At 60.9% G+C, this 26,052-nt stretch overlaps 6 protein-coding genes across 8 annotated transcripts; 4 read left to right on the top strand and 2 right to left on the bottom strand.

The window, feature by feature from the left end:
• The first annotated feature begins 1,450 nt into the window (after nucleotides 1–1,450).
• Nucleotides 1,451–4,038, top strand: CBLIF (cobalamin binding intrinsic factor). The gene is made up of 9 exons (XM_042881850.1): nucleotides 1,451–1,458; nucleotides 1,651–1,823; nucleotides 1,924–2,097; nucleotides 2,225–2,368; nucleotides 2,451–2,594; nucleotides 2,675–3,085; nucleotides 3,482–3,629; nucleotides 3,725–3,843; nucleotides 3,915–4,038. Exons 1-9 carry the CDS (start codon nucleotides 1,451–1,453, stop codon nucleotides 3,974–3,976), a joined length of 1,383 nt encoding a protein of 460 aa, XP_042737784.1. The 3' UTR covers nucleotides 3,977–4,038.
• A 361-nt stretch (nucleotides 4,039–4,399) lies between these two features.
• MRPL16 (mitochondrial ribosomal protein L16) lies at nucleotides 4,400–5,530 on the top strand. The gene is given in 5 exon segments (XM_042882169.1): nucleotides 4,400–4,447; nucleotides 4,449–4,482; nucleotides 4,600–4,665; nucleotides 4,766–4,914; nucleotides 4,997–5,530. Coding segments are annotated over 5 exon segments (783 nt in total). The 3' UTR covers nucleotides 5,483–5,530.
• A 1,058-nt stretch (nucleotides 5,531–6,588) lies between these two features.
• STX3 (syntaxin 3) lies at nucleotides 6,589–10,958 on the bottom strand. Its single transcript, XM_042881849.1, has 11 exons — nucleotides 10,832–10,958; nucleotides 9,982–10,205; nucleotides 9,269–9,349; nucleotides 9,095–9,194; nucleotides 8,908–8,982; nucleotides 8,757–8,824; nucleotides 7,595–7,703; nucleotides 7,441–7,514; nucleotides 7,232–7,366; nucleotides 6,792–6,902; nucleotides 6,589–6,666 (listed from the first exon to the last, which is right to left on the bottom strand). The coding sequence occupies exons 1-11, from the start codon at nucleotides 10,956–10,958 to the stop codon at nucleotides 6,589–6,591; spliced, it is 1,182 nt and encodes a 393-aa protein (XP_042737783.1).
• Nucleotides 10,938–16,104, top strand: PATL1 (PAT1 homolog 1, processing body mRNA decay factor). 3 transcript variants are annotated; one of them, XM_042882037.1, is made up of 17 exons: nucleotides 10,938–10,971; nucleotides 11,293–11,404; nucleotides 11,495–11,784; nucleotides 12,408–12,602; nucleotides 12,687–12,782; nucleotides 12,893–12,982; nucleotides 13,093–13,301; nucleotides 13,370–13,453; nucleotides 13,609–13,792; nucleotides 13,995–14,109; nucleotides 14,198–14,295; nucleotides 14,369–14,428; nucleotides 14,519–14,667; nucleotides 14,774–14,933; nucleotides 15,056–15,211; nucleotides 15,286–15,377; nucleotides 15,458–16,104. In XM_042882037.1, the coding sequence occupies exons 1-17, from the start codon at nucleotides 10,957–10,959 to the stop codon at nucleotides 15,609–15,611; spliced, it is 2,259 nt and encodes a 752-aa protein (XP_042737971.1). In that variant the 5' UTR covers nucleotides 10,938–10,956; the 3' UTR covers nucleotides 15,612–16,104. The 3 variants fall into 3 exon arrangements, with proteins under 3 accessions (XP_042737971.1, XP_042737968.1, XP_042737972.1); XM_042882034.1 differs by having other exon boundaries at nucleotides 12,687–12,788; XM_042882038.1 differs by lacking the exons at nucleotides 10,938–10,971; nucleotides 11,293–11,404 and having other exon boundaries at nucleotides 11,644–11,784; nucleotides 12,362–12,602; nucleotides 12,687–12,788.
• Nucleotides 16,105–16,298: 194 nt separating this feature from the next.
• Nucleotides 16,299–22,519, top strand: LOC122185770 (oxysterol binding protein). Its single transcript, XM_042881848.1, has 14 exons — nucleotides 16,299–16,813; nucleotides 18,106–18,314; nucleotides 19,011–19,258; nucleotides 19,333–19,531; nucleotides 19,754–19,856; nucleotides 19,929–19,983; nucleotides 20,074–20,205; nucleotides 20,286–20,531; nucleotides 20,606–20,726; nucleotides 20,800–20,903; nucleotides 20,999–21,094; nucleotides 21,168–21,349; nucleotides 21,428–21,648; nucleotides 21,717–22,519. Exons 1-14 carry the CDS (start codon nucleotides 16,299–16,301, stop codon nucleotides 21,857–21,859), a joined length of 2,574 nt encoding a protein of 857 aa, XP_042737782.1. The 3' UTR covers nucleotides 21,860–22,519.
• A 600-nt stretch (nucleotides 22,520–23,119) lies between these two features.
• Nucleotides 23,120–25,524, bottom strand: CABP4 (calcium binding protein 4). Its single transcript, XM_042882138.1, has 6 exons — nucleotides 25,282–25,524; nucleotides 24,729–24,759; nucleotides 23,953–24,096; nucleotides 23,748–23,857; nucleotides 23,260–23,407; nucleotides 23,120–23,169 (listed from the first exon to the last, which is right to left on the bottom strand). The coding sequence occupies exons 1-6, from the start codon at nucleotides 25,522–25,524 to the stop codon at nucleotides 23,141–23,143; spliced, it is 705 nt and encodes a 234-aa protein (XP_042738072.1). The 3' UTR covers nucleotides 23,120–23,140.
• Nucleotides 25,525–26,052: the final 528 nt, after the last annotated feature.

The raw sequence follows: 26,052 nt of genomic DNA, 5'->3' as shown, positions 1-26,052 counted from the left end.
CCCCCCCCCCCCCCCCCCCCACCCCCCCCCCCCCCCCCCACCCCCTCACGGAGGGGGCCCTTCCCCCCCCCGCCCCCCCCCCCCCCCCCCCCCCCCCAAAAAAAAAAAGAAAGAAAAAAACAGCAACCCATCTTTGTCTCTTTGTTCTGTTTACAGCGGCTCAAAGTGAGTTCCTGGAAGAAAGCTCCATCAAAGCCATTAGGCACAGGAACATCTCCTCCCTGCGGGGTAGGCTGCGGAGAAAAGAGCCCCCTCCCCGCAGATCTATGCAGCTGAAGGGGCTGCTAGGACAGGGGAGGGCACCTCTGTATTGAGGGAAAGGAGGACAAGTGGGTGCCAGCATTGCCCCCCACCTCAATTTGGGAAAGCTCCCGAGTCTCCAGCCCTGCTCCTTGGGAAGGGAGGCAGGATAACAGTGCTGCTGCCCCTCTGTACCTTCCAACCTGGGGGATATCCACTCCCCCACCCTGGGGGATATCCCACCAACTCATCCCAAAGCACAGTCCCCAAAAGGCTCTCCCCCTTAACACCCCTACCCAGCAACACAGCTACAAGTACCGGGCATTTTTCCCAAGGTTTTTCTAAAGTTAAACATTCCCGTGGGCACAGAGCTCTGCCCTTCTACTGGCAACACAGCCTGAGCCCCACATTCCCCCCAGCAGGTAATGGCCACCCAGCTGGCCGCCAATCCCAAGTCACTGAGAGCAGACCCAGCTATGCCACAGTGCAGACAACCCCCCAGCCCCAAGCCCCCACATGCATGGGATTCACTACTCTGCAGCCGTCCACCTCCATTCCACATCTGTTGCCAAAACACTCAGTCTTCAGAGCAGTGGGATCTGCAGGAATGGGAAAATGCCAGCCCCTATAGGCCACATTGGGGGCCAAGGCTCTCCTGGTGTCACCTTCCTGTGCTGGTAGCAGTAGCACCGCACAGAACAGTGGCAGTCCAGCATGCCCACAGAGGTGAAGTTGGAGCCCACGGCCACCATGGCCAACATGGTGGCATGAATGGGGAGCACTGGCCCTGTGGGAAGAGGCAAGGGGGAGGATAAGGGGCACAGGGGACACACATCCCCGGGGGGGGTACCCTGCATTCATCTGAGTCCCTCTGGCTGCCACACAGCACCAGGGCCGTGGAGCAGCTTTGGGAGGCTGTAGGGATCTGTGGGATGGTGGGCAGCATTGAGAGTAGCTTCAGGCTGAGGCTGGCTTCCCCCTGCAGCCCTGCAAGGAGACGCCACCCATTCATCCCTCCGTCCCCACAACCCCAGCTCTTAACCACACCGCTGTCCCACTGGCACCAGCCGCTGCAGCCCCCCAGGGAGTGCTGCAGCAGGAGCAGTCAGCACCATCTGGAGAAAGCCATGTAGTGGTCACATGGAGATATTAGCAGGCCCCACTGCCAGCAGTCCCCACCACCTGTAGGAGACAGCAGAGGAAGACCTACATGGACAGGTATCCTGCTGAAAGTGCTTCCTGGGGCAAGGCATGGGCACAGACCATGAGAACAGTGCCAGGCACCAGACTTGTTGGTCAGGTTCTGGCTGGTCTCAGTGCCAAGGAAGAGGGCCTTGCTATACCACAACCCCATTGGTCAGCGAGCACCACCCCTGGGTGCTAAGGCCAGGCACGCAGATAAGCCCCCAGGAGCAGAAGGTCAGCGCAGCACTGCTGGAGGCAGCTGAGAGCAGAGAGGATACGGCGTCAGAGGGGCACCGCTGGCACGGAGGTTCTGAGGATGCTTGGCGTGGCTCTCAGCGTTGCGGTGCTGCTGGCACTTGCAGGTTGTGGGGCGGAAGGCTTGGTCCCCCAGGACTGCAGTGAGTAACACGGGGATATCGGGGAGGAGAATGGGTGCAAAGCCCAGTAGGGGACAGACGGGGTGCCCAGCACGTCCCAGCCCACTCCCTCTCACCACAGTCGTCAATGCTGAGGAGCGTGCCCGCATGCTGGGGATACTGCAGCTCTCAGCTATGGACAGTGGACTGCCCAATCCCAGTGTGCTGCTGGCCCTCAACCTGGCTGGGGACAGCAGCAAGGCCCAGCAGGAATTGCTCGAGCGGATCAAGGAGACAGCAGTGAAGCAAGCAAATGGTAGGAGGGTGCCCCAGGGGCCATCCCAGAACCCTGTGGCATCAGTGCCTTGGGTTGGCTGTCCATAGTCTGGGGACAGTGGGTTTGGGTCCCAGCTGTTTGCCCCGGCCACTCTCTGTCCCCGCAGACATGTCCTCAGGCCAGGTGGCCCTGTACACGCTGGCCCTGCTCTCTTCCTGCTGTGATCTGAGACATGTGGAGGCACATGGGCAGAGCGTTGACCTGATCAGTATCCTTCAGGAGAAGATGGACGAGGAGGTGGCACACTGGGGTATGGGGCTCAGAGTGGCACATGGCAACACAGGGATGCTGCTTTGGCCTGTGCTGGCTGATGGAACCCTGTACTTCCACAGAGGAGGAAGGCATCCCGCTGAGCACACTGTTCAGTGTGGGGCTGGATGCACAAGCGCTGTGTGTGATGGGAGCAAGTGGCTACCAGAGCGCTGTCACCATCCTGGCCAAGCAGCTGCGGAGTTCCCAGGACAAGCTCTCTGTGGGTAAGAGTCCCCCCACTCCAACAGCACAGTCCAGCTGGCTCTGTCCAAGCCAAGCAGGCTGTGACAGTGTCACTATGCAGACGAGCAGGCCATGATGGCACTGCCACTGGTGTGTGCCTATAACCGGAATGAGCTCCAGAGTATGCAGGACCTGCTGAACTCAACGCTGTCAAAAGTGACCAACGAATTCCTTGAAAATCAGAATAAAGGAAATGGCTTCATTGGGAACATCTACAGCACAGGTCTGGCCATGCAGCTGCTGCTGGCTGCAGGCAAGTTCTATGCCCCGCAGAAGTGGGACTGCACCCAGCCCGTGGCTGCCATCACCGAACACCACCTGCAGCAGCCTATGGCCATTGCTCAGGCACTGCCAGCCCTGGTGGGCAAAACCTACCTGGATTCTGCCAGTCTGGACTGCAGCTCTGAAGCATCCAAAACGACTAGCCTGCAGCTGGACCCAAACCCGAGCCAGGGCATGGAAGCTCAGGAAGGTATTGGCTGCCTCCATCCCCACGGGGCCACCACCCTGCTCTCCTTATAGTTTGTAATGGATTACTCCAATTGGGTATGCACCTTATGGGGCTGGAAGAGTCCAGACTGGGAAGGTGTGGTTGCTGTCACATTATACTCTCATGTCCATGCTGATGGATGTGGATTTTGGTATGTCATTAGCCCTTAATGAGACTAAAGGTCCCTTGCAGGAAACATTACCTTTCCATTTTGTTGACACCAGCCATTGCCACATACTTGACCTACCTCTGGTCACGTTGTCACATTTCCGTTTGTTCTTTGCATATTTGCCATCATTTATTTCTGCTTACTTCCTTGTTGGACAACAATTTCCCCTTTGAGACAATGAACTCACAGCTCCTGTCGTATTTTCTCAGTGGGATCCACCATCACAGTGAAGTACACCATCACCAACAACTTGGTTGGACAGTTCTTCACCTATACCACCACAGTGGATGTCCCACATGGCTCCGTGCTCCTGGTCGTGCTGGAGCAGGCAGAGAAGTCCGACAAAACCATCTTTGGGTGAGTAGTGGGGGGCGTAATAGGGTCGGTGTCACCACCTGGGCCCCAACCCACTGCTCGTCAGACCGCAGTCCCACCACCCATCTGCCCCACAGCTTTAAGACAGAACCAACATCCTGGGGCCCAATGGTGGTGTCCATCCACGGGCTGGCTGCCAGTGAGACTGAGAGGACCTACTGGCAGTTCTTAAGTGGCAGTGACGCGCTGCAGGAAGGTGGGCAGTGCTGGGGGGCTGGCAGGGGCTGTGGTGGGGAGCCACAGCCTCACGCCCATTCCCCACTGCAGGGGTTGGCACATACGAGCCGCACGACGGGGAGCACATCCAGGCTGTCTTCAGCACCTACTGATGGTACCGGGGGAGAAACAGCCCTGCTGGGCCCTACAACGTGGCAATAAAGAGTCATTTGCAGAACGTCCTTCTTTGCGCGCTCCCACAGCCCCCTGAATAACACAGCTACACTGTGGTTCTGTGGTCTTTGAGGTCCCTCCCAACACAACTGTTCTGCTGCTATGTGATCCTTGTGGGTCCCTCCCAACTTGCGACATTTTGTGTTCCGTGTTCCTACATACGGCCTGGGAGCGGCCTGGGCAGCACGGGGTGAAGGAGGGCGGGCTGAGGCTTCTGCCCGGCAGAGAGGCCCTGGAGAGCCGGAACCCGCATTCCCTTCCCCTCGGCCGAGGGGGAAAAGGAGCTGTGTGACCGGAAGTGCTTCCCGCCGGGCGGCTGATGGGACGGACCCGATGGCGGCGCCCGGCAGGCACTTCCGGCCATGGGGTGGTGGCGGCTGGGGCGGGCCGTGGCGGCCTGCGGAGGCCGGGGGGGGCCCGGGAGGGACCCGAGGGAGACTATGGGGTAGGCAGGAGGGGTCTGTAGGGCGGGGAAGGGGGTCAGGTGTGCGGGGCGCTGCCCGGGGCGGCCTTCCTGGTGCCCCCGGCCCGGCCCGGCCCTGAGTGCTCACTGTACCCTTAGGCCTCGGCGGCAGCGCCGTCCCCCGGGCAGGCCTTAAGAAGTTCGTGCTGCCCCCTGACTACAGTGGTAAGTGCGGGACCCCGCGTCTGGCGGTGGTGCCTGAGGGAGTTGTCTGTTCCCTCCCCACCCACCTCTGCGATGATCCTCCCGTTTCCCCTCCCTGCAGGCATCACGCTCCCGGAGAGGCCGAAGCTGAAATTCATGGAGAAGGTGCCGGCAGTGCCGAAGGCCAGACGGGAACCACGGCAGCTGCGGGACATTCGCGGGCCTTCCCAGGTGGCCACTGATTTCACACAGGGGCAGTACGGCATCCTGGTGAGCACTGGGCTGTGGTGGGTTGCACCAGGCTTAGAGCACCTCTGGTGCCCAGCAGTCAGCCCTTGCCATCGTCCCACAGGCGCTGGGGGGTGGCTACCTGCACTGGGGGCACCTGGAGATGATCCGCTTGACCATCGGGCGCTGCATGGACCCCAAGAACATGTTTGCCATCTGGCGCGTGCCAGCTCCCTACAAACCACTGACAAAGAAGAGCCTCGGACACCGCATGGGGGGTGGCAAAGGCCCCATCGACCGCTACGTGACCGCAGTGAAGAGCGGACAGCTCGTGGTGGAGCTTGGTGGGCGCTGCGAGTTTGAGGAGGTGAAACCCTTCCTCACACAGGTGGCCAACAAGCTGCCCTTCCTTGCTGTTGCTGTCAGCCGGCAGAGCCTGCAGCAGATGCGGCAAGAGGAGGAGGAGAAGAGGCGCAACAACCAGAACCCCTGGACCTTTGAGCGTGTCATCACCGCCAACATGCTGGGCATGCGAAGGTACCTCAGCCCTTACGACCTGAAGCTGAAGGGACGCTACTGGGGGAAATTCTTCCTCAAGCACAGGGTGTAGCCCGCAGGCAGGGATGAAGCCACCAGAATAAAGCCTTCTGTGAAAGCATTGAATTGTAGAATCTTTGATGTTGGAAAAGACCTCTAAAATCATTGAGTCCATCTGTCCGCTTACCACCAAGAAATGTTTAGATGTGGCACTGGGGGACCTGCTTGAGTGGAGAAATATTGGTGTAGGTGGACTGTTGGGCTCAGTGATCTTGGAGTTTTCTTCCAGCCTTGGTGAATCTGTGATTCAGTATTGCCCACTATGTCATGATCACATGCCACATATCTACGTTTCTTCAACACCTCCAGGGATGGTGACTCCACCCACCCCCCTGGGCATCCCGTTCCAATGTCTAACCATTCTTTTAGAAAAGAGGTTTTTCCTAATATTCAGCCTTACCCTCCCCTGGCACAGCTTGAGGTCATTGCCTCTCATCCTTTCACTCCTTATGTGGTAGGAGGCCAACTTTACCTCACTATAACCTCATTTCAGGGAGTGGCAGAGAACAATAATACTTTTCCAGCTTCCTCTTCTCCAGACTGAACAATCCCAGCTCCCTCAGCCACTCCACATAAGACCTGTGCTCCGGACCCCTCACCAGCTTCATTACCTTCCTTTGGGTGCGATTACTGTGGGTTGTGGAGGCCCAGATGTGGGGATGGGATGCGGAGGTGAGTGACACGACTCCCTGACACAGCACCATGGGGTGGAGTGTGAGTCATCTCTTTATTGGGGAGGAGGGCTGTGGTGCAGGTGTCGGCACATCTGGAGAGCAGCTCCGTGGAGGAATGGCTGCACGCGAGCTCTGAGTGAGGGGTGAGCTGCTTTCACCACCGGGCAAGGCAGAGCCCTGGCTGTGGCTGGCTCCATGCTGGTGAGTAGGGAGCTGTGGGACCCTGGTGTGAGGGCAGCGGGTGAGAGGGGACCTCGGGGTGACGTCCTCAAGGCTTGGCAGGTGGGTCCCAGGGCCACGGGCAGGATCACCGAACAGGATGGGGAAAGGCCACCTGTAAGTGGGAAGCATCAGAGGCGGCTGGCACTGCTACCCCATCTGTGAGTGAGTGCTGCTGGCCCGAACCCCATGGGCACCCTATCACCTGTGGGGAGTGGCTGGGATGTCAGGCGAAGATGCTACCGATGCTGGCAGCCAGGATGATGACAAGGATAATGCAGCAAATCATGATCATGATCTTCTTCTGCACGGGAGAGAGGGACCGTGAGGCTGGGACATGGGCAGGGCAGGGAAGGGGAACAAGGGACAAGAAGACAGAGGTTCAGGGGGCGACTCAGAGCAATGTGGGATCCTGTTGGTCCCTCTCACCCTCCTGGCTTCGCTTTGGTACTTGACGGCCTTTTTGGTGTCAGCCACAGCTCGCTCCACGAAGCCGACAGACTGGTCCATGTTGTTTTCTATGCGGTCGATCATGGCTCCCTATGGGGGCAACAAGGAGAGACAAGGGGCACAGCACAACTCCTCGCATTGCATGGGGCACTGGGGGTGCTCAGAGGGGATGGGGAGGAAACCCTCCCGGGGGTTCGGTGCCATGGCTCTGTGGTGCTCCATGGCCAGGTCCCAGCCCCCGGGGTCCCTCCTTGTTCCCCTGCTGTCCCATGCATGAGTCCCGGTCCATCTCTATCCTGTCCCTACTTGTCCCTATGCTGTCCTATGTCCAGACCCCTATTTGTTCCCTCCCTTCCCCTGCCTCAGTCCCTATGTCTCCCCTGCCCCATGCTGGCTCGCAGCTCGCCCCGCAGCCATGCCTGGTTCTCCACCAGCATGGCGATGTCGACAAACATGTCGTGCAGCTCCTTGATGCTGCTCTCCAGCCGCACAATGTCCTTATGCCGCCCCTCGATTTCACTCAGTGCCTGCTTTGAGATCTGCGAGTCCACGATCTGCAGGGGAGACGAGGCAAGAGGTGTCAGGGCAGCAGCTCCAGACCCCCAACCCCTGGCCCCATGGGGCTCACCCCTGAGGTGAAGATGGCGGGGTTCCCGCTCTCCAGCATCTCCTCCAGCTCCTCATCGGTCGTGTTCTTGCCAGCTGTGGGGAGTCAGTGCTGCCACAGGCTCTGCCCACCCCACTGAATGAGTGGGGCATAAGGTGGGGAAGGGGACACGCACTGATCTCTAGCTGCCGCTGGATCCGGCCTTTGCTGCGCTCCCGGAAGTCAACCTGCGCCTCATTGTACTTGGTCATCACATCAACGAACTTGCGGGACAGGACTGAGTGCTGGGGAAGGGGACATTGGGAACACGCTGAGCATGGCGTAGCTCAGCCCCAGGGGCTGGATTGAGTGCTGGATTTGGGCATGGGGACAGTGAGAAGTGGACATTGGGATGGGACGCCCCAGGCATGGCATGTTCCAGCTTCCAGAACCAAGTACTGGGGATATAAACATTGGGCTGGGGTCACCCGAGGTGTGGTGTGTCCCAGTCCTAGAGGACAGGACTGAGTGCAGGGGGCAGAGATGTTGGGATGGGGTTACCGTGATGTGTCCCACCACAGGATACATGACTGCGGAGGAGACAGGGACAGAGATATTGGGATGGTGACATTGGGTTGGGAACGTCGAGTATGGCATGTTCCAGCTCCTGGTATTATGATCAAGCTCTGGAGTTATGTATGAGAGACACTGGGATATGGACACCCCAGTGTCCCAGCCCCGGGGGACAGGATTGAGTGCTGGGAATGGGAACATTCTGATGTGCCTGACCACAGGATACGTGACTGAGTGCTATGACAGAGACAGAGACATTGGGATGGCAACACTGGAAAGCAGATATCTCAGGCATGGCATGTTCCAGCTCCCAGGGACAGGGCCAACAACTGGGGATGGGGATACAGGGATGGGGACATTGGCATGATGATAACCTGAGCATGTTGTGTTCCAGCCCATGGGGTTAGGATCAAGTGCTGGGGTTGGGGATGGGGAGATTGGGCTGGAGACACCTCAGGCATGGTAAGCCTCAGCCCTATAGGATAGGACTGAGTGCTGGGGATGGGGACACTGGGACAGGGACATTGGGATGGGAACACTGCAGGCATGTCATGTACCAGAACGTGAGGACAGGACCAAGCGCTAGAGTTGTGAATGGGGAAACCCCAAGCACAGTGTGTCCCACATCAGGGTACACGACTGAGCGCTAAGGATGGCAACAGGGATACGGGAACAGGGACACCATAGGTAAAGCATGCCTCAGCCCCAGGGGACAAACCCGAGTGTGGGAGCAGCTGTGATGCATTCCACCCCCGGGAGGGGATGGCAGGGTGCAGTCACCTCACCTGGGACTTGCGTATGCGCAGGTCAGCAGAGGAGCGGGCCTCATCCTGCTCTATGTTCCTCTCCATGCCTGCCAGCAGTGAGAACCCCACCTGTCAGGTGCATTTCCCCCCCCACCACGGTGACCCCAGGGCCGGGGACACAGCCACTCACTCTTCAGCTTGTTGCGCACGCTGTTGGCCGTCTTCTTGATGTCAGCTGTGAGCTGCTCCAATTCATCTTTGGTCTCTGCAGGGGAGGGGATACTGAGATGGGGATGCCATCACAGGTGTGTGTCCAAGGAGGGGACGTATGGCCCTGATGGGGGGGGGGAGGGACGACGACACACAGCCATGCTCACTCTGCTCAGGGATGGGGGCCGAGAGGATGACACTGTAGAGCTTCTTGGCCTCCTCCACGTTCTCTGAAATTTTGTCGATGTTCTGCCTCGTCTCCTCAATCTAGAAGGGCCGTGAGGACATGTCACCTGTGTCCCCCACGTGCCCCACATCCCCTGTGTCCACCTGCTCCACACCTCAGCAAAGAATTCGTCCATGAAGGCTGTGTTGTCAATGGCGATTTCCATCTCATCGGTGTCATCCTCAGTATCCTGTTTCTGTGGGAAGTAGCAAGGGGATGCTCAGGGGACAGCTGGGGACACCCGGTGGGTGTGGGACGAGGACAGGGAGGGACACAATGGCCCCCAAGCAGTGAGGGGGGGTCCAGCCGGGTGCCATCTGCTCACATCTGACCAGCGGGAATTAACGGATTGCAGGGCTGGGCAGTGGGAGGAGCAGGGACAGAGATGAGGCACTCCATCATGGGGCTTTGCGGCCCCAAACGTCACCCCACAGCAGCTCCGCACGAGCTCCCCTCTGCCCCACAGCCACCCTTGCCATTACCATGGTGTTGTGCCCCAGCCCCCTATTTCTGAGGTAAAAATAATGCTTAATCCCCTGCTCCCCCCGCAGGGCCTGATCGTGGGCAGTGCCTCCCTTAATCCCTGCTAAATCCCCCACGGGGCAGCATGGAGGCTGCAGGGCTGCGCAGCATGGGGAGCACCCCAAGAACCCAAAAGCAGGGCACGGGGCCCTGTGTGTGTTCTGCATCCCTTCCTGCACGCCACAGCGAGGTTGCAGCCACCCCGAATCCTCCCAGGGCTAAGACCCGTGGTCCCCTCCGGCAGTAGGGCACGACCTATCCCTGGATGACCCCAGTGTGCCCCCCATGGTGCCCTGCACCCCTCACCGCCCGGAGCTGCTCCAGCCGGTCCCGCATGGTGCTGGGCTGCCAGGACTCGTCGCCCGCCTGCTGCCGTCCTACATCAGCCCCGCTAATCCCCACTGATGGGCACTCAATGAGAGCAAGGCTGAGGCGGGGCTGCCCGCACCCGCCACGTGTGCTCCAGACACCCGAGGGGGGGGTGGAGAAGGTGCCAGTGACACGAGTGTCTCCACAGCTTACAGATGACCCTGGCACCGGGTGGGGGACAGGAGGTGGTGGTGGACAGGTGGACACGGCCACAGATAGGGGATATGAGTGGTGTGACATGGGTTGGAGGGCAGGGCCATGGATAGGGGATAGGGGTGTTGGGGTATGAAACGGGGACATGGCCACGGGTAGAGGACACAGGTGTTGGGATGCGAGTTGGGGGTGTAGCTAAGGGTAGGGGACGTGGTTTGGGGGACATAGCCATGGATGGGAGGCACAAATGGTGGGACGCAGGTTGGAGGCGCAGCTAATAGGGGACACGGACTAGGGTTGTGGCCATGGTTAGGGGACATGAGGCGGACTTGGCCATTGTTAGGGCACACGGGTTGAGGGACGTGAGCTGGGGGACATGTCTGCGGGCAGGGGACCCAGGTGGTGGGACACAGGTTGGAGGACATGACTAGAGGGAAACACCCAGGGGACTTAGCGGAGGACTGAGACACGGCTGGCGTGGGGGACACCCGTTGGGGCAGCAGCGCCGGCGATGGGGCAGGACCGGGCACAGGTGCCCGGAGGCAGGCAGAAAAAGGCCGCCTGCCCCTTTAAGAGCCGCCCGCAGTGGGGCGCGGCGTACTAAAGCCGGTGCTTCCTCTTTGCGCATGCGCACCCCACGGACGGGCGGGGAGGGTGACGTCATGCGCGTGCGCCCGCGGCGGCGCATGCTCGGCGGGGCCTGAGCGGGCCGCGCGGAGCCTGCGGGCGGGGGGCGCCGCCGCCGCCGCCGCCGCCGCCATGTTCCGGTACCCGGTGAGTGGGGGGCGGGGCGGAGGCTGAGGGGGGCGGGGTCGGGCCTCAGGGACCGGAGCTGGGGCTCGAGCTCGGGCCTCGGAGTTGGGTTTGGGGCCGTGGTTGTGGGCTCAGAGCTGAGGGCCGGGGCCGTTGGGGCCGTGGGGCCGTGGGGCCGTTGGTTCAAGGCCCAGGGTCAGCTCTGGGTGCTGAGCGCTGGGGCCCGTAGCTTGGGGCCAGGGCTCTGGGCTTGGGACTGGGGCTGCTGGGCAGGGCTGGGCCTTGGGCTTGATGGCAGTGCTGGCAGTGGTGGTGGTACAAACGTGCTGTCTGCCACCACAGTCCCTGGAGGAGTGCCCGCTGGATGAGGAGGACGACGGCTTCCAGGCACTGGGCGAGGAGGATGAGGACATTGATCAGTTCAACGATGACACCTTTGGAGCCGGGGCTGTCGGTGAGCTCTTGGTCCCTCTCTCTTGCCCTCACTGCACACCCGGTGCCTGGTGCTCTCTGCTGCCATGCTCACCCCACCGTTCCCATGCAGATGATGACTGGCAGGAGGCCCACGAGCGATTGGCTGAGCTGGAGGAGAAACCCTTGGGCTCTGGGCAGCAGACCGCACCGAGCAGTGAAGATGCAGAATTGCTGGGTGAACCTGAGGATGCACTGGCAGAGCGGCTGACACGGCTGGTGATTGAGAGTGAGCTGGAGGACCCTGCCATCATGCGAGCTGTGCACACCCGTGGGCCTGGTGCACAGACTATGGCACTCAACACCAGCATCTGGGATGGCCCCTCTGTGCTGCAGCGCATCTGCACGCCGCTGCTCACCCAGGTAGGGGTATAATGCTGTCACCACTCAATAGAGGGCTGCAGGAATGGGGAAGGAAATGTTAGGAAATGGCTCTTTACCAGAGGGTTGTAGGCGTGGAGCAGAGGTTTCTGGCTTCACAGAGAAGCAGGCACTGCCTCACACTACCAGAACTTGAGAAGTGTTGGGCAATGCTCTTGGACGTATGTTTGGGTTTTGGGCGTTCTTGTGTGGGGTCAGGGGTTGGATTCAGTGGTCCCTGTGGGTCCCTCCCAACTTGGGATATTCTGTGGCTGTTGGGTGAGCTGCGCTTGGACATCACTTCTTGACTCTGCATATGCTCTCTCTGGGCTGGGTGGTGCCACTCAATCCCTCATGGTGTCAGCACTCAGGATTTGGGATTGTCAGTGCCTTGAGCCATAACTGTTTTAATTGCTAGGTGACAGAGAGTGAGGCTTAATTAAGAATCATACACAGGATCCTTGGGGCTCCCTGAGAATCCTGGCTGGGGCGTGGGGATCTCCAGCACTGGGAAAGCACTATGCGGCAGCTCCTCTGCACTATACCACGTCAGTGTCAACGTCCTTGCCACCGTGTCCAGCCCTGAGACTTCTTTCCAGGGCTTTTCTCCCCACTTCTACTTGCAGGAGATGCCATCAGTGTCTGTGCTGGACTACGCTCTGCCCCAGAGACCCCTGCAGGCTCAGGAGGAGGAGCGGGACCCCTCGGAGCGGGCACTGCCACGTCGCTCATCCTCTCCCATCATTGGGAGCCCCCCTGTACGAGCAGTCCCCATCGGTACCCCTCCCAAGCAGGTCGCTATGCCCAATTTTAACCAGCAGGTATGGCCCCCAGCTCCCTAAAGCAGGTGCATGCCCCGTGGTGAGGAGCCAGACGTCAGACCCCCACTGCTTTCCTTCTCTCAGATCCTGTGTCCAAAGCCTGTCCACATCAGGGCTACCATGCAGCAGCGCTACTCTGCTCCCTACAGCGAGAGGATGTCCCCCAACCAGCTCTGCAACGTACCAGTACTCCCTGCTCCCACCCCCAAGCCCCTCTGATGCCCCGACTGCATCATCATCCCACCTGGGAGGACCATGACTAGGGGCTCTGCTCCTTTATTTTCTCGCAGAACTCTTCATTGCTGGGCCACCCATTCCCCACCAGTGTCTCTCCCGTTTTCACCCACCTGCAGCGGGCGCAGCTGCTGGGAGGAGCGCAGGTAAAGCCCTGGACTCTAAAGCCCTCTGTGCCTGCCAGCCCCTTAGGGGTGAGGGTCCAGCATTGTGATGGACCCTTCCTGACCCACACTCCCTCTGCCCCGAATTTCAGGCCGGCCGAATTTCTCCCAGCCAGTTTGCTCGAGTCTCAGGCCTTGTTGGGAACCCACTACCCTCCGTCAATCCCAAGCTGCTGCAGGGCAGAATGGGGCAGATGATGGCTCCCACTGGCGGCTTTCGTGCCTTCTTTGGGGCTGGCCCTGCTCCGCCTTCACAGCCGCAGCCTCCGCCGGGCCCCGTGCCTCACCTGCAGGGCCTGAGGTAGGCACTGACCCCCTTGGGGTCGCGCGCCTGCTGTACAGCCCTGTAATCCCGTGTGCTCCCCACAGGCCACAGCCCTTCCGACCGGACACCACCCACCTGCACCCCCAGCATCGCCGGCTCCTGCACCAGCGGCAGCAGCAGAACCGAAAGTGAGCACCGGGCGGGAGGGAGCGTGAGGAGGTGGGCGGTGCCCCGGTGCCGGCTGTTCTGGGGGCCTGTGCAGCTGGGGCTAGCCTGTGCACCACTCTCTGTCCCTTCCTGTAGCTCCTGTGTGCTCATGGGTGCTCTTCTTGCCTCCTGCCAGCCAGCACCGTGGCCTCAACGGCTCGATGGGGGAACGAGGGGGCCACCGTGGCAGCCACCAGGAGCAGGCACGCAAGGACCCCTACGCAAACCTCATGCTGCAGCGGGAGAAGGACTGGGTGTCCAAGATCCAGATGATGCAGCTGCAGAGCACCGATCCCTACTTAGATGACTACTACTATCAGGTACTGGGAGAGGGGCAGGGATGGGGCCAGCATGAGGGAAGAGCTGTCATGCTTTGCCTTGGGAAAGGGAGGGCATCAGAGAAGACATCACACTCTCTGCGTGTTCCGGGAAGGAGTGTTGTGAAGCACTGCTGTGTGAAGGAGAAGCAGTGGGGAGAGGGCTTTGCTCCTGGGATACTGACCTTTCCTGTCTCTGTTCCAGAACTACTTCCAGAAGCTGGAGAAGCTGTCAGCAGCTGAGGAAGACGGTCCCAAGAAGGAGCGTACGAAACTCATCACCCCTCAGGTGGCAAAGCTGGAGCACACCTACAAGCCAGGTTAGCACTTCCTTCCCCAGGTCTGGAGGCAGGGAGAGCAGTCCTGCCCTGGAAGCTGGCTCCTTGCATCCCCTGCCCTGTCCTGCAGTGCAGTTTGAGGGCTCGCTTGGGAAGCTGACAGTCTCAAGTGTGAATAACCCCCGGAAGATGATCGATGCAGTGGTGACCTCCCGTGGAGAGGATGACGTGAGTGCTGCCCCTTCCTCCCAGCCCCCCATGACCTGCACCTGTACCCTGACCTCCTCTCTCCCCTGAGCAGGAGACAAAGGAGAAGCAGGTCCGGGACAAGCGGCGCCAGACACTTGTCACCATTGAGAAGGTAAGTGCTGTGTCCCCACTCTGTATGGGGCACGCCTGTGGGTCTCTGACTGTGGGTCTCTGCCCTGTGCGATGGCCACCTGTCCTGTAGACGTACAGCCTCCTCCTGGATGTGGAGGACTACGAGAGACGCTACCTCCTGAGCTTGGAGGGCGAGCGGCCCGCCCTGATAGGTGAGAGGAAGCAGAAGATCTGCAACATGTATGACAATCTGCGTGGAAAAGCACCGGGGCAGGAAAGGTGAGCAGGGGGAGGCTGGGGGCTGAAATGACCTCACTTTTGCACCTCGATGTCGCTGTGGGGTGCACCTTCTATCGCTGTGCTGGCTGAGTCATTTCCTTCACAGGCTGAGCGACGACCACTTCATGCAGATCATGTGCATCCGGAAAGGAAAGCGCCTGGTGGCCCGCATCCTCCCCTTCCTGTCCCCTGAGCAAGCGGCCGACGTGCTGTTGGCGACGGCCCGGAACCTGCCCTTCCTCATCAAGAAGGATGCTCAGGATGAGGTGACTTCTGCGGCTCAGAGCGTTCCTGCCACGCCCCACAATGCAGGCCCCCACCTCTCCCCTTGGGAGAATGGGGATGGTTATGGGGCAACCCTGCATCCCAGCTCTCTATGCTCCCCCAGGTGCTGCCCTGCCTGCTGCGGCCCTTTTCACACCTCCTATACCAGCTCCCCCTAGGGACAGTCACTAGCCTGGTGCAGCAGCTCACCAACCTACCTCAGAGTGCTGCCGCACCCACCTCCACCAACTTGCACCTCACCACAGTGCTCCAAAACAAGGTGGGCACCCGCGGGGCTGGCGTTGCTCCGTTGCATCCCCGCGGGTCCCCAACACCTCATCTCCATCCCCGCAGTTCGGCCTGTCCCTGCTGTACCTGGCTCTGAGCCGTGGGGAGGAGCTGCAGAGCACAGACGGCAGCACGGAGCTGATGCAGGACAACCAGTGGTGAGAGATGGAGCGGCAGGGCCGTCATGCTGGGGGAAGAGCCAGCGCTGTCCCCATGCCAACACATCCTCTGCCCACAGGACGGAGCTGATGCTGCTGGCCACTCAAGAGCTGCTGCGTGTACCACCCACTGCCCTGCCCAAGCCGGTGCCCCCCCCCTCCAACCTGCTGTCTTTCTTCTCCCGCTACGTCGACCAACAGAAGCTCAACCTCCTGCAGACCAAGCTGCAGTGAGTGCTGTGCTCAGCCCCCCCCCCCCGGCAGGACGGTGCCCTGGGGCGGGCACAGATGGGTAGTTCTGTGGCTGAGTGCCGGTGCTGTTGCTCAGTCCTAGCGCTGAGTCTCAGTGCCGGTGCCTGGTTCTGGCCCCCAGCCCCTGGCAGCACCTGGCAGCTCGTTCTGCTGCTGGGTTCTGGTGTCTTCTGGTTCTAGCGCCCGGTTCCAGCCCCCCCATGCTGTTTGCACACCCCCTGCCTCCTCACCCCGGCCCCACCGCAGTTGCAGTTCACACACACACACACACACACAGAGCCCCGTAGGCCCACGCCATCCCGTGGAGATCCCTTGTTATTATATATATATATATTTTATTTGAATTTTTTTGTGCTTTTTTTTTTTTTTTTTTTTTTTTTTCGGTTTTGCCCGGTTTTCGGCTCTGGTTCAGGAGAATAAAGTTTCTAACTTTACATTTTTATAGGATGTAAATAAAGTCGGATTCTGTACGGTCCCGCCTGGCCTCTGCTTGCCCCGCCCCCAGGAACGTCACGGCCGTGGCCACGCCCCCAAGCGGTGACGTCAGGTCTACGTGGCCGCGCCGCGCCCTGGGTAAAGGCCATAGGTTAGCGCCCCGTGGCAGCGCCCTCGAGGCCAATCAGCGTGCGCGTTGCGGGAGGCCTCGCCTTCCGGCCAATCGGCAGCGCGATGAGTCACCGCTTCTCGGTGTCGGCCCCGCGTGGCTCCCCTTCCCGTTTCCCATTGGCTCGGCGCGGTGACGGGCGTGTCGTCGAGCCAATGGGCGCTCGGGAAGTGACTCGCGGCGTCAGCCAACCGGAGGGCCGGCGCCGCGCCGCGCTCGCCTCTCCACCAATCGGCTGCGCGGGGCAGGACGAGCGGCGCTCCGCTCGGCCAATGGGTGGCGGGGCGTGGCGGCTGACGGCGGCGGCCATGGCAGAGGTGCGTGGGGCGGGCTCGGGCCCCGGCGCGGCGCTGCCCGTGCCCATGGCGCTGCCCGCGGCGCCCGGCGCGGCCCCGACGCTGCCCTCCCCGGCGGCGGGAGGCGGAGGAGGTGGCGGCCAAGGGGCGGCTCCGGGCCCCGCGACGGCGGCGGGGAGCGGCGGGGCGGCGCGGGAAGGCTGGCTCTTCAAGTGGACCAACTACATCAAGGGCTACCAGCGGCGGTGGTTCGTGCTCAGCAACGGTCTGCTCAGCTACTACCGGTACGGAGCTCCGCCCCCCCCCCCCCCCCCCCCCCCCCCCCCCCCCCTAGGTGCGGGGGCCGCGCTCCCCGCCGCGGGTCCCACCCGCCGCCCCCGAGCCGCTCTCTGTTTCCCCCTTCGCTTCCCGGTGTTCTCCGCCGCCCCCCTCCGTGTCTCTGGGTGTCCCCGGTACACTCCCGTATTCCTTGGTACCCGCTCAGTGCCCTCCCCTTGCTTGACAGGTTCCCCACCGGTCCTCCCTGGTGCTGCCCGGTGCCTCCTGGTGACTCCTATTGCCCTTGAGTGCCGCCCTGTCGCACACTGGTGCCTTCTCAGTATCTTCTTGGCCCTCCCAATATTTCTGGCACCCTCCTGGTCCCTGCTGCTGCCCTCTCAATGTCTTCTGCTGCCCATTTTCCCCCCCCAGTTCCCCAGGTGCCCCTTGGTATCACCTGGTATGTTCCCTTGGTGTCTTCCCGGTGCCACCTTGATGCCCTCAGTGCCACACCACTGTCCTCGGTGCCTTCTTGGTTGCTCTCAGTCCCCACCCCCATGCCTCCTGCTGCCCACCAGTGCTCCTCAGTGGCCCCTGGTACCCAACTGGTCCCCCTGTAGTCCCCCCACTATGCCCAGGTGCCCCTTGGTACCCCCCAGTATTCTCTTGGTGCCTTCACAACAGTACCTGCCTGCTGATCCCTTGATTCCCCCTTCTGCTGTCTGGCGCATTCTGGTGCTGCTCGGTCCCTCCTGGTACCACCCTGGTGCACTCTTACCCCCTCCCACACCCAATTGCCTGACTGCTCCCTTCTACTGTTCCACTATACCTTCAGTGCTCACCCAGTGCCTGCCCTGTTCCCCCTTTGGTCTTCCCTATACTACCCAGTGCCCCCCAGTGACCCGCGGCACCCCCTTGCTGTTCCCTGGTGTCTACCTGATCCCCTCTAGTTGGTCAGCTGTCTCCAGGCACTCCCTCAGTGCCCACCCTATACCCTCCCTAGTGATCTCTGGTGCTCCTCAGTGTCACCCTGGTGCCCTCCCAGTGCTTCTCTGTCTCCCCCCATTGCCTCCTAGCACTCGCCAATTCTTCCTTATTGTCCACTTGGTTCGCTTTTGTTCCTGCTCGATGCTTGTTGCTGCCCCACATTTTCCCCTGGTGGCCCCCTGCTGCCCACCTGCTTCTTTCCAGTGCTCACTTGTGCCCTCTAGGTGTCCCCTAGTAACCACCCAATCCCTCTCTGGCACCCCCCAGTCTCCTCCCTGTACTCTGCTGGTGCCCACGCAGTGCAGGGGGTGGCAGCTGGCTGTCCCTGCAGCTCCAAGGCGGAGATGCGCCACACGTGCCGTGGCACCATCAACCTGGCCACAGCCAACATCACAGTGGAGGACTCGTGCAACTTCATCATTTCCAACGGCGGGGCTCAGACCTACCACCTGAAGGCCAGCTCTGAGGTGGAGCGGCAGCGCTGGGTCACGGCACTGGAACTGGCCAAGGCCAAGGCTGTCAAGATGCTGGAGGAGTCAGGTAGTGCCTAAACATTGGATCATAGAATCATAGAATGGCCTGGGTTGAAAAGGACCACAATGATCACGTAGTTTCAACCCCCCTGCTGTGTGCAGGGTCACCAACCAGCAGACCAGGCTGCCCAGAGCCACATCCAGCCTGGCCTTGAATGCCTCCAGGGATGGGGCATCCACAGCCTCCTTGGGCAACCTGCTCCAGTGTGTCACCACCCTCTGTGTGAAAAACTTTCTCCTAGTATCTAACCTAGACCTCCCCTGTCTCAGTTTGAAACCATTCCCCCTTGTCCTATCACTATCCACCCTCATCAACAGCCATTCCCCCTCCTGTTTATACACTTCCTTCAAGAATTGGAAAACCGCAATGAGGTCTTCCCAGAGCCTTTTCTTCTCCAAGTTAAACAAGCCCAGTTCCCCCAACTTTTCCTCACAGGAGAGGTGCTCCAGCCCTCTGCTCATCTCAGTGCCCTCCTCTGGACCCGCTCCAAGAGCTCCACGTCCTTCTTGTACTGGGTGCCCCAGGCCTGGACACAGTTCTCCGGATGGGGCCTCACAAGAGCCGAGTAGAGGAGGATGATCACCTCCCTCTCCCTGCTGGCCACCCCTTTTTTAATGCAGCCCAAAACACAGTTGGCCTTCCGGGCCATTGCTGCAGGCACAGCCTGCTACCTCCCTCCTTAACGCCCCGTCTTGCCACCAGATGACTCCGGCGACGAGTCGGTGTCCCAGACTGACAAGACGGAGCTGCAGAGCACTCTGCGCACACTGTCCAGCAAGGTGGAGGACCTGAGCACCTGCAACGACCTGATTGCCAAGCACGGCACGGCCCTGCAGCGCTCGCTCAGTGAGCTGGAGAGCCTGCGCCTGCCGGCCGACAGCACCGAGAAGATCAAGCAGGTCAACGAACGCGCCACGCTCTTCCGCATCACCTCGAACGCCATGATCAATGTGAGTGACACCAGGGGGCGGCCCCGCTCTGCTCCTTGCCACCACGGAGCTGATCCCATCCCACCTCCACGCAGGCGTGCCGGGATTTCCTGCTGCTGGCCCAGACCCACAGCAAGAAGTGGCAGAAGTCGCTGCAGCACGAGCGGGATCAGCGCATCCGCCTGGAGGAGACGCTGGAGCAGCTGGCCAAGCAGCACAACCACCTGGAAAGGGCATTCCGTGGTGTCACCGTTCTGCCGGCCAGTGCTGCTGGCAGTGGTGGCTCTGCCAAAGGTACCTGAGCACAGCCTGGGGCCGACTGGGGGTGGAGGTGAGGCTGCTGTGGGGCAGCAGTAGCAGGGAAGCCAAGAGTGCTGCTGGGCATCCCAGTACCGCTGTCCCCTATCTTCTGTTCCACACCGTGCCCAAACTCTGCCCGTCCACCACCACACAGGGAGGCAGCAGGCACCCTTAAGAGTGCAGGCACACAGCCCCCTCTGTCCTTGTCACCTCCAGATCCCTGCTGCTCTGCAAAAGGAGACCTGAGTGATGAGGACGATGACAATGAGTTCTTTGATGCCCCGGAGATCATCACTGTGCCGGAGAGCATGGGCCACAAGTGAGTACAGGGGCTGCCCCCAGGGTGGACAGAGGCAGAGCTGGGCCTAATGCCAACCCCTGCCCACCCCAGGCGCACTGGCAGCAACATCAGCGGCACCAGCAGTGACATCAGCCTGGAGGAGCAGGTAACAGGTGATGCTCCAGAGCTGAGCTAGCTCTGAGGATGCGGAGGTGAGTGTGGGGGAGTCACAGCGATGCTCGTCTTACCCCCTCAGTATAAGCACCAGGTGGAAGACACCAAGAAGGAGAAGAGAACTCGCATTCCCTACAAGCCCAACTATAGCCTCAACCTCTGGAGCATCATGAAGAACTGCATTGGGAAGGAGCTGTCCAAGATCCCCATGCCGGTGAGCAGGGGCGCAGCCAGGGCCTGGCTGGTGGGGGCTGTGGGCCCTGTTCCCTCCTTTGACCTTTCACTCCCCTCCAGGTGAACTTCAACGAGCCTCTGTCCATGCTGCAGCGTCTGACGGAGGACCTGGAGTACCACGAGCTGCTCGACCACGCAGCCAAATGTGAGAGCTCGCTGGAGCAGCTCTGCTACGTGGCTGCCTTCACCGTCTCCTCCTACTCCACCACCGTCTTCCGCACCAGCAAACCCTTCAACCCACTCCTGGGGGAGACCTTTGAGCTGGACCGCCTGGAGGAGAACGGTTACCGTTCCCTCTGTGAGCAGGTACCGCTGCCCCGCACCGCCAGCACCGGAGCCAAGTGCTGCAACCGGGCTGAGCGTCCTCTCTGTCCTCACAGGTGAGCCACCACCCGCCAGCTGCCGCACACCACGCTGACTCCAAGCATGGCTGGACGCTGCGCCAGGAGATCAAGATCACCAGCAAGTTCCGGGGGAAGTACCTCTCCATCATGCCTCTGGGTGAGCTGTGGGGGCTGAGGTGCAGCTGGGGGCTGCACCCTGTCCAGAAGGTGACGCCCCTCTCCCCTTTCAGGCACCATCCACTGCGTCTTCCACGCCTCCGGCAACCACTACACGTGGAAAAAGGTCACCACCACCGTGCACAACATCATCGTGGGAAAGCTGTGGATCGACCAGGTGGGGCGCTGGGCTGTCCCTCGTGCCTCAGTTTCCCTGCAGTGCAGGGAAGAGGTGCAGGGTGGAGCTGAGCGCATCTCTGTGGTCTCTTGTAGTCGGGTGAAATTGAAATTGTCAACCACAAGACGGGTGATAAGTGCAACCTCAAGTTTGTCCCCTACAGCTACTTCTCCCGGGATGTGGCTAGGAAGGTAGGGACTGGTGTGCCCTGTGGGGTGGCAGCAGGGGAGCGCATGGGTCACTGGGGGGTCTCCGTCCCATCAGGTCACGGGGGAGGTGATGGACCCTGCGGGGAAGGTGCACTTCCTCCTGCTGGGCACCTGGGACGAGAAGATGGACTGCTACAAGGTGGCAGCGGGCAGCGGGGACAACGGGGCTGAGGGCCGGCAGCGGCTGCACGAAGCAGAGGAGAGCCGCGTGCCGCTGTGGAAGAGGAACCAATTGCCGTGAGTTGGGGGCATGGAGGGGCCAGGACAGGGGCTGTGAGTCCCCCCGGAGAGGGGCTGAGCTCTGTGTGCGTGTAGGAAGTACGCAGAGAACATGTACTACTTCTCGGAGCTGGCGCTGACGCTCAACGCACCCGAAAGTGGCACGGCACCCACCGACAGCCGCCGGCGCCCCGACCAGCGCCTCATGGAGAACGGCCGCTGGGATGAGGCCAACGCCGAGAAGCAGCGCCTGGAGGAGAAGCAGCGCCTGGCCCGCAAGCGTCGCGAGGCCGAAGCTGCCCGTGCAACTGAGGATGGTAAGGAGGGACTGGGGGACCGCAAGCCCCCCTGTCGCCGCGGCGCTGAGCCCTGGCTGTGCCCGCAGGCACCCCGTATGACCCCTACAAGCCGCTGTGGTTCGAGCGCAAGAAGGACCCGGTCACCCAGGAGCTGGCGCACGTCTACCGGGGGGGTTACTGGGAGAGCAAGGAGAAGCAGGACTGGAGCGGGTGCCCGGACATTTTCTGAGCACGCCGTGCTGTCGGCACCCACCCACCCACCGGGGTTGCCTTAGCCCATAGCCACACTGACCTTGATGCCGGGGTGGGGAGTGGGAGCCAAGCAGGCCCCCCCTGACCCTGGGAGCTCCCCCCCTCTGCCCTCATACGTGCACTCAGCCCCGGTGCCCTGGAGCAGGAGCGGCTCCCAGGGAGCGCATCGGGGTGAGCCCGAGGCTGGCCTTGGTCTCTCTCCCCCCACCCCGTTATTTTAGCCCTCTGCTGGGCATTCGGGTTCTGTCGGGGGCAGGGGGCTAGGCTCACTCGCCCCACAATGGTTATGATGTAGAGAGGTGTGGGGGGGAGGCACTCTCTCCATGCTTGCCCCGGTGCCCCCAGCACGGTGCCTTCCTCCTGGGGCATTTGGGGCAATGGGGGCACCGCAGTGGGGCAGGGACCCCTCCTCCCTTTCCCCATGCCAAAACACTACAGCAGCCTGAGGATGGTGGGGGGGACTCTGCGGGGGGCTGAGCTGACCCTCTGAAGGGGGGGAGGGGGTGGAGGCAGTGAGTGGGGGCATATGATGTGCCCGTTTTTTTTTTTTTTTTTTTCATTTTTTCATTTTTTTTTTCCCCCCTCCCCCTCTTTATCTCTAGGAAAACAGCTAAATTAAAATCTGTGAATGCCCCAACCACTGTGTGTGTGTGTGTGTGTGTGTGTGTGCTGGTTTTGAAGGGTTCCCTCTGCAGGGTTTGGGAGAGCAGGCATTGCACTCTGGAGGCCCTCTGAGATCTGTCACTGCTGGGACACAGGACTCCTCCAGTCCCAAAAGAGGGGGCAGCCTCTGAGCAGATACTTGAACTCTGGACCATCAGATTAAGAGGTCTAATTCTCTATTGGCTGAGCCACCCGGTTCAGTTTCTGGATGAAAGTATCACCATGGAGAAGGTCCCCTCTTTTTCTTCCTCCTCGTCACCTGCTGCAGGGTCCCATCTCCTCCTCTGCCCACCATCTGACCCTTGCAAGCGCTATGTGTCCTCCCCCAGTGCAGTCCCCAAGGCACCTGGGATCTCCTTGTCCCTTTTTGGGGTGGCAGTCCCTTGGGCCCCCTTATAGTAGCTACCCCCACCCCATATCCCGCCTCTCCCCTCCCCCAAGGACCACCACCATCCTGCCAGTCTGAGTAAGTAGCTTTATTGGGGGGGCCCCTGCCCCACTCTGTTTCCCATCATTTGCTCTGAGCCCTACTGATGGCTGGAGCAGCGCTAGGAAGAGGAGGCAGCCCTGGGCCCCCTGCTGCCCCACAGCTTCATTACCGGGAGGACAGCATCATGACGAACTCTGTGGGGCGATGTGGCAGGCGTCGGGCACAGGGACACGTGTCCCAGGCCGTGCCCAATGGGGATGAGGGGAAATAGGGCTGGACCTCACCATCGAAGTCCACACGGCCGTCCCCATTGAGGTCCACATCCTGCAGGATCTCATCAACCTCCTGTGCCTTCAGCTGCTCGCCCAGCAGCGCCGCGATGGCCTGCCGCATCTCTGCACTGCTGATCTCCCCGTCCCCGTTCACATCGAACTGCAGCATACACGTCATGCCTCTTCCCCACCTCGTCCCTCAACCCCTGCTTTTCCTGTGTTCGTCGTCCGTGGCACACCGGTGGTGCCTCTCGTGGCCATCGTCCCCTCATGGTCTTCCCATGTCTGTGGTGTCCCTGTGGTCACCATTCCCCAGTCCCCTCCCAGTCTTTCCATGGTTGCTGTCCCTCCCACACCTGTGCTCATCCCCATGGCTGTGGTGTCCCTGTGTCAGTGCCACTTGTGTCTCCATGCCCACAGTGTCCCAATGCCTGTCCCTGTGGCCCTGGTGTCCCCATGCCCGCAGTGTCCCCGTGGCTGTAGTATCCCCGTAGCCATACCTCACGGAAGGCGATCTTCAGCTCCCTCACACCCACCATATGAGCCGTCTCCTCCCGCAGCTTTGGCCCCATCATCTGCACAAAGTCCTCAAAGTCCACACGGCCACCCACTGTACCAAGGGAAGGAACAGCCTCAGTGCCCCAGCCCTGTCCCCATATCCCCATGCCACTGCCCTGGCCCTGCAGAGGCCATCCCCGCACTCACTCCTCATCTTGATGTGCTGGGAGATCTCGATGAGCTCCATCTCAGTGGGCATATATCCCAACGTGCGCATGCAGGCACCCAAGTCCTTGTAGCTGATGAAACCATCCTGGTCGGTGTCAAACTCCTTGAAGGCATCCAGCAGCTCTGTTCCGTGGGCACAGGGACCCATCGGGAATGGGACCATGGCACCCCACCCCAAGGCACTTTGCCCCACAGGACCCCTTCCCATAGCAGATTCTTCTGTGGCATGAGTCCCCATATGGCACAACCTTTCACGGCACCGTGACCCACAGCAACATGGCACCTTGTCCCATGACAGGTCCTTCCATGATGCATCCCAACATAATCCATGGCACTGCAACCCATGATACTCTGTCCTATAGCACCGTGCCCAATGGCAAGTCCCTCCATGGCATATGTCCCCATCGTGCAACATTCCATGGCACGAGCCTCCATGGCACTACATCCCACGGCACCACGTCCCATGGCAGATCCCTCCATGGCACACATCTCCATGGCACCGTGTCTCATAGCACCACAACAGCACCATGTCCCACAGCATCATGTCCCATGGTGGCTACCTTCACATCTACATGTTCCATCACAACATTTGGCACCATGTCCCATGGAAGGTCCCGCCACGGCACATGTCCCCATGGCGCACTGACCCATGGCCCGTGTCCCACAGCACTCTATTCTACGGCAGGTCCTTCCATGGCATTTATCCCATGGCACCACACACCCATGTCCCCCCATGCCCCGATCCCACTGCTCACCATCCAGCTCCTCCGGTGACAGCTCCCGCTCCTGGGACAGGGCACAGAGGGGTAGTGGTGGTAGAATCAGACCTGGCTCAGCCCCCCACCCCACCCAAGCAATCCACGGTGTCACCTTTGTTAAGCGTGGAACAAAATTAACTCCCACAGGAGGGATTAGAGGGATTGAAGACAAAGCCCTGCCTGGCCCCTCTGCCCGCCGACCCCATCGGACCCTCTCCCTATCAGCCCCTCTCCCTGCACACACCCTGATGCCCCCAGCCCAGGACCTCTGAGCTCCAACTGAGTTCTGCCCCATTGCTGGAGGTTAGGTGTTTCCTGAAGTGACAGGGCAGAGATCCCCAAGCCCAGCCCCCCTGTTCCCCCTTCCCAGTGAACCCCAATCCCTCCCCAGTCACACACAGAGGGAGGGGAGGATGTCGGTGAGCCCCCAGACCTCCCCACTCTGCCCAATGGTACCCATTTGGCACCATGTCCCCTCCATCCCTGTTGAACCCAGCCCCATTTCCAGCTTCCCATATCCCCTCCATCCATTGTCCCCCCATGCCCCCACCTTGCCAAACACCATGTTGAGGAATGGTGAATACGCCTTGGTGCTGGCAGCGTGGAGGTCCCCGGCCCCTTTCTTGCTGTTCTTCCGCCCGTGGCATCCGTGCTGGGTTTCAGTGTTGGGGCTGCCTGGGGGGCCACCCGCCTCAGGGGCTTTGGGGGGCCTCTCGTCCACCTCCCCCTGCTTCCCATTGCCTGAGGCTTCGGTGTTCTTGGGAGCCCCCTTGTCCCCCCTCGAGCGTGGCATGGGGCTGAGGGCTGGTGGTGGCAGCAGGAGCAGGGCCGGGGGTCAGCCAGCCCTTAAGAAGGAGGCCAGGAAATCCTCTTACCTGCCCCCTCCCCCCAGTCCCGGGAAGGCAAAGCCAATTAGCAGTGATTACCATAGCAGGAAATGAGCCACCCACTGTGGCCTCATACATGGGCTGCCCACCTCCCCACACTCACACTGAGCCAACTCCAGCACCCCAACGCTACCACCCGTGTCTCCATCCCAGACACCTGTTGGTCCCCATTCTTACGTCCCCACATCCAGCCCCCCAGGCATCTCCTGGCTGCAGCAGGGACAGTGTGACTGCAAGCAGCAGCACCTGTCCCCTCCCCAGTCCCTGTGTCCCCACGATAGCATCGCCCCAGCTCAGCATATGTGGGCAGTGCCTGGCAGGGAGATGCCATCTTGGGGACACCATGGCACTGTTCCCAACATGGCCACCCCAGAAGGGTCCATCTGTCCAGAGACGTTCAACCTTGGTTCTGGGAGCCCACAGGGGCCATCCTA

This window comes from Lagopus leucura, unplaced genomic scaffold (assembly GCF_019238085.1).
Source record: "Lagopus leucura isolate 7727_CA_CO unplaced genomic scaffold, USGS_WTPT01 Super-Scaffold_100033, whole genome shotgun sequence".
NCBI lineage: Eukaryota > Metazoa > Chordata > Aves > Galliformes > Phasianidae > Lagopus > Lagopus leucura.
Note: the sequence above shows the minus strand (reverse complement) of the source record. Positions and strands in the feature narration are given on the sequence as shown.

Bases quoted from the DNA above. Each gene is read 5' to 3' on its own strand.
- CBLIF (XM_042881850.1), top strand. The intron at 1,824-1,923 runs GTGAGTAACACG...CTCTCACCACAG, and splicing joins CTTGGTCCCCCAGGACTGCA to TCGTCAATGCTGAGGAGCGT. The intron at 2,098-2,224 runs GTAGGAGGGTGC...CTGTCCCCGCAG, and splicing joins AGCAGTGAAGCAAGCAAATG to ACATGTCCTCAGGCCAGGTG.
- PATL1 (XM_042882034.1), top strand. The intron at 12,983-13,092 runs GTAAAGCCCTGG...CCCGAATTTCAG, and splicing joins AGCTGCTGGGAGGAGCGCAG to GCCGGCCGAATTTCTCCCAG. The intron at 15,212-15,285 runs GTGGGCACCCGC...CCATCCCCGCAG, and splicing joins CCACAGTGCTCCAAAACAAG to TTCGGCCTGTCCCTGCTGTA.
- STX3 (XM_042881849.1), bottom strand. From the start codon at position 10,958: ATGGCGGCGGCGGCGGCGGCGGCGGCGCCCCCCGCCCGCAGGCTCCGC. The intron at 6,903-7,231 runs GCATGGCTGCGG...TTGCCCCCATAG, and splicing joins CCATGCTGGTGGAGAACCAG to GGAGCCATGATCGACCGCAT. The intron at 6,667-6,791 runs GTGAGAGGGACC...TCTCCCGTGCAG, and splicing joins ACCAAAGCGAAGCCAGGAGG to AAGAAGATCATGATCATGAT.
- LOC122185770 (XM_042881848.1), top strand. From the start codon at position 16,299: ATGAGTCACCGCTTCTCGGTGTCGGCCCCGCGTGGCTCCCCTTCCCGT. The intron at 20,206-20,285 runs GTGAGCAGGGGC...ACTCCCCTCCAG, and splicing joins TGTCCAAGATCCCCATGCCG to GTGAACTTCAACGAGCCTCT. The intron at 20,727-20,799 runs GTGAGCTGTGGG...CTCCCCTTTCAG, and splicing joins CCTCTCCATCATGCCTCTGG to GCACCATCCACTGCGTCTTC.
- CABP4 (XM_042882138.1), bottom strand. From the start codon at position 25,524: ATGCCACGCTCGAGGGGGGACAAGGGGGCTCCCAAGAACACCGAAGCC. The intron at 23,858-23,952 runs GTGAGTGCGGGG...CCCTTGGTACAG, and splicing joins CCAGCACATCAAGATGAGGA to TGGGTGGCCGTGTGGACTTT. The intron at 23,170-23,259 runs GTGAGGTCCAGC...ATCGCCCCACAG, and splicing joins CGGCCGTGTGGACTTCGATG to AGTTCGTCATGATGCTGTCC.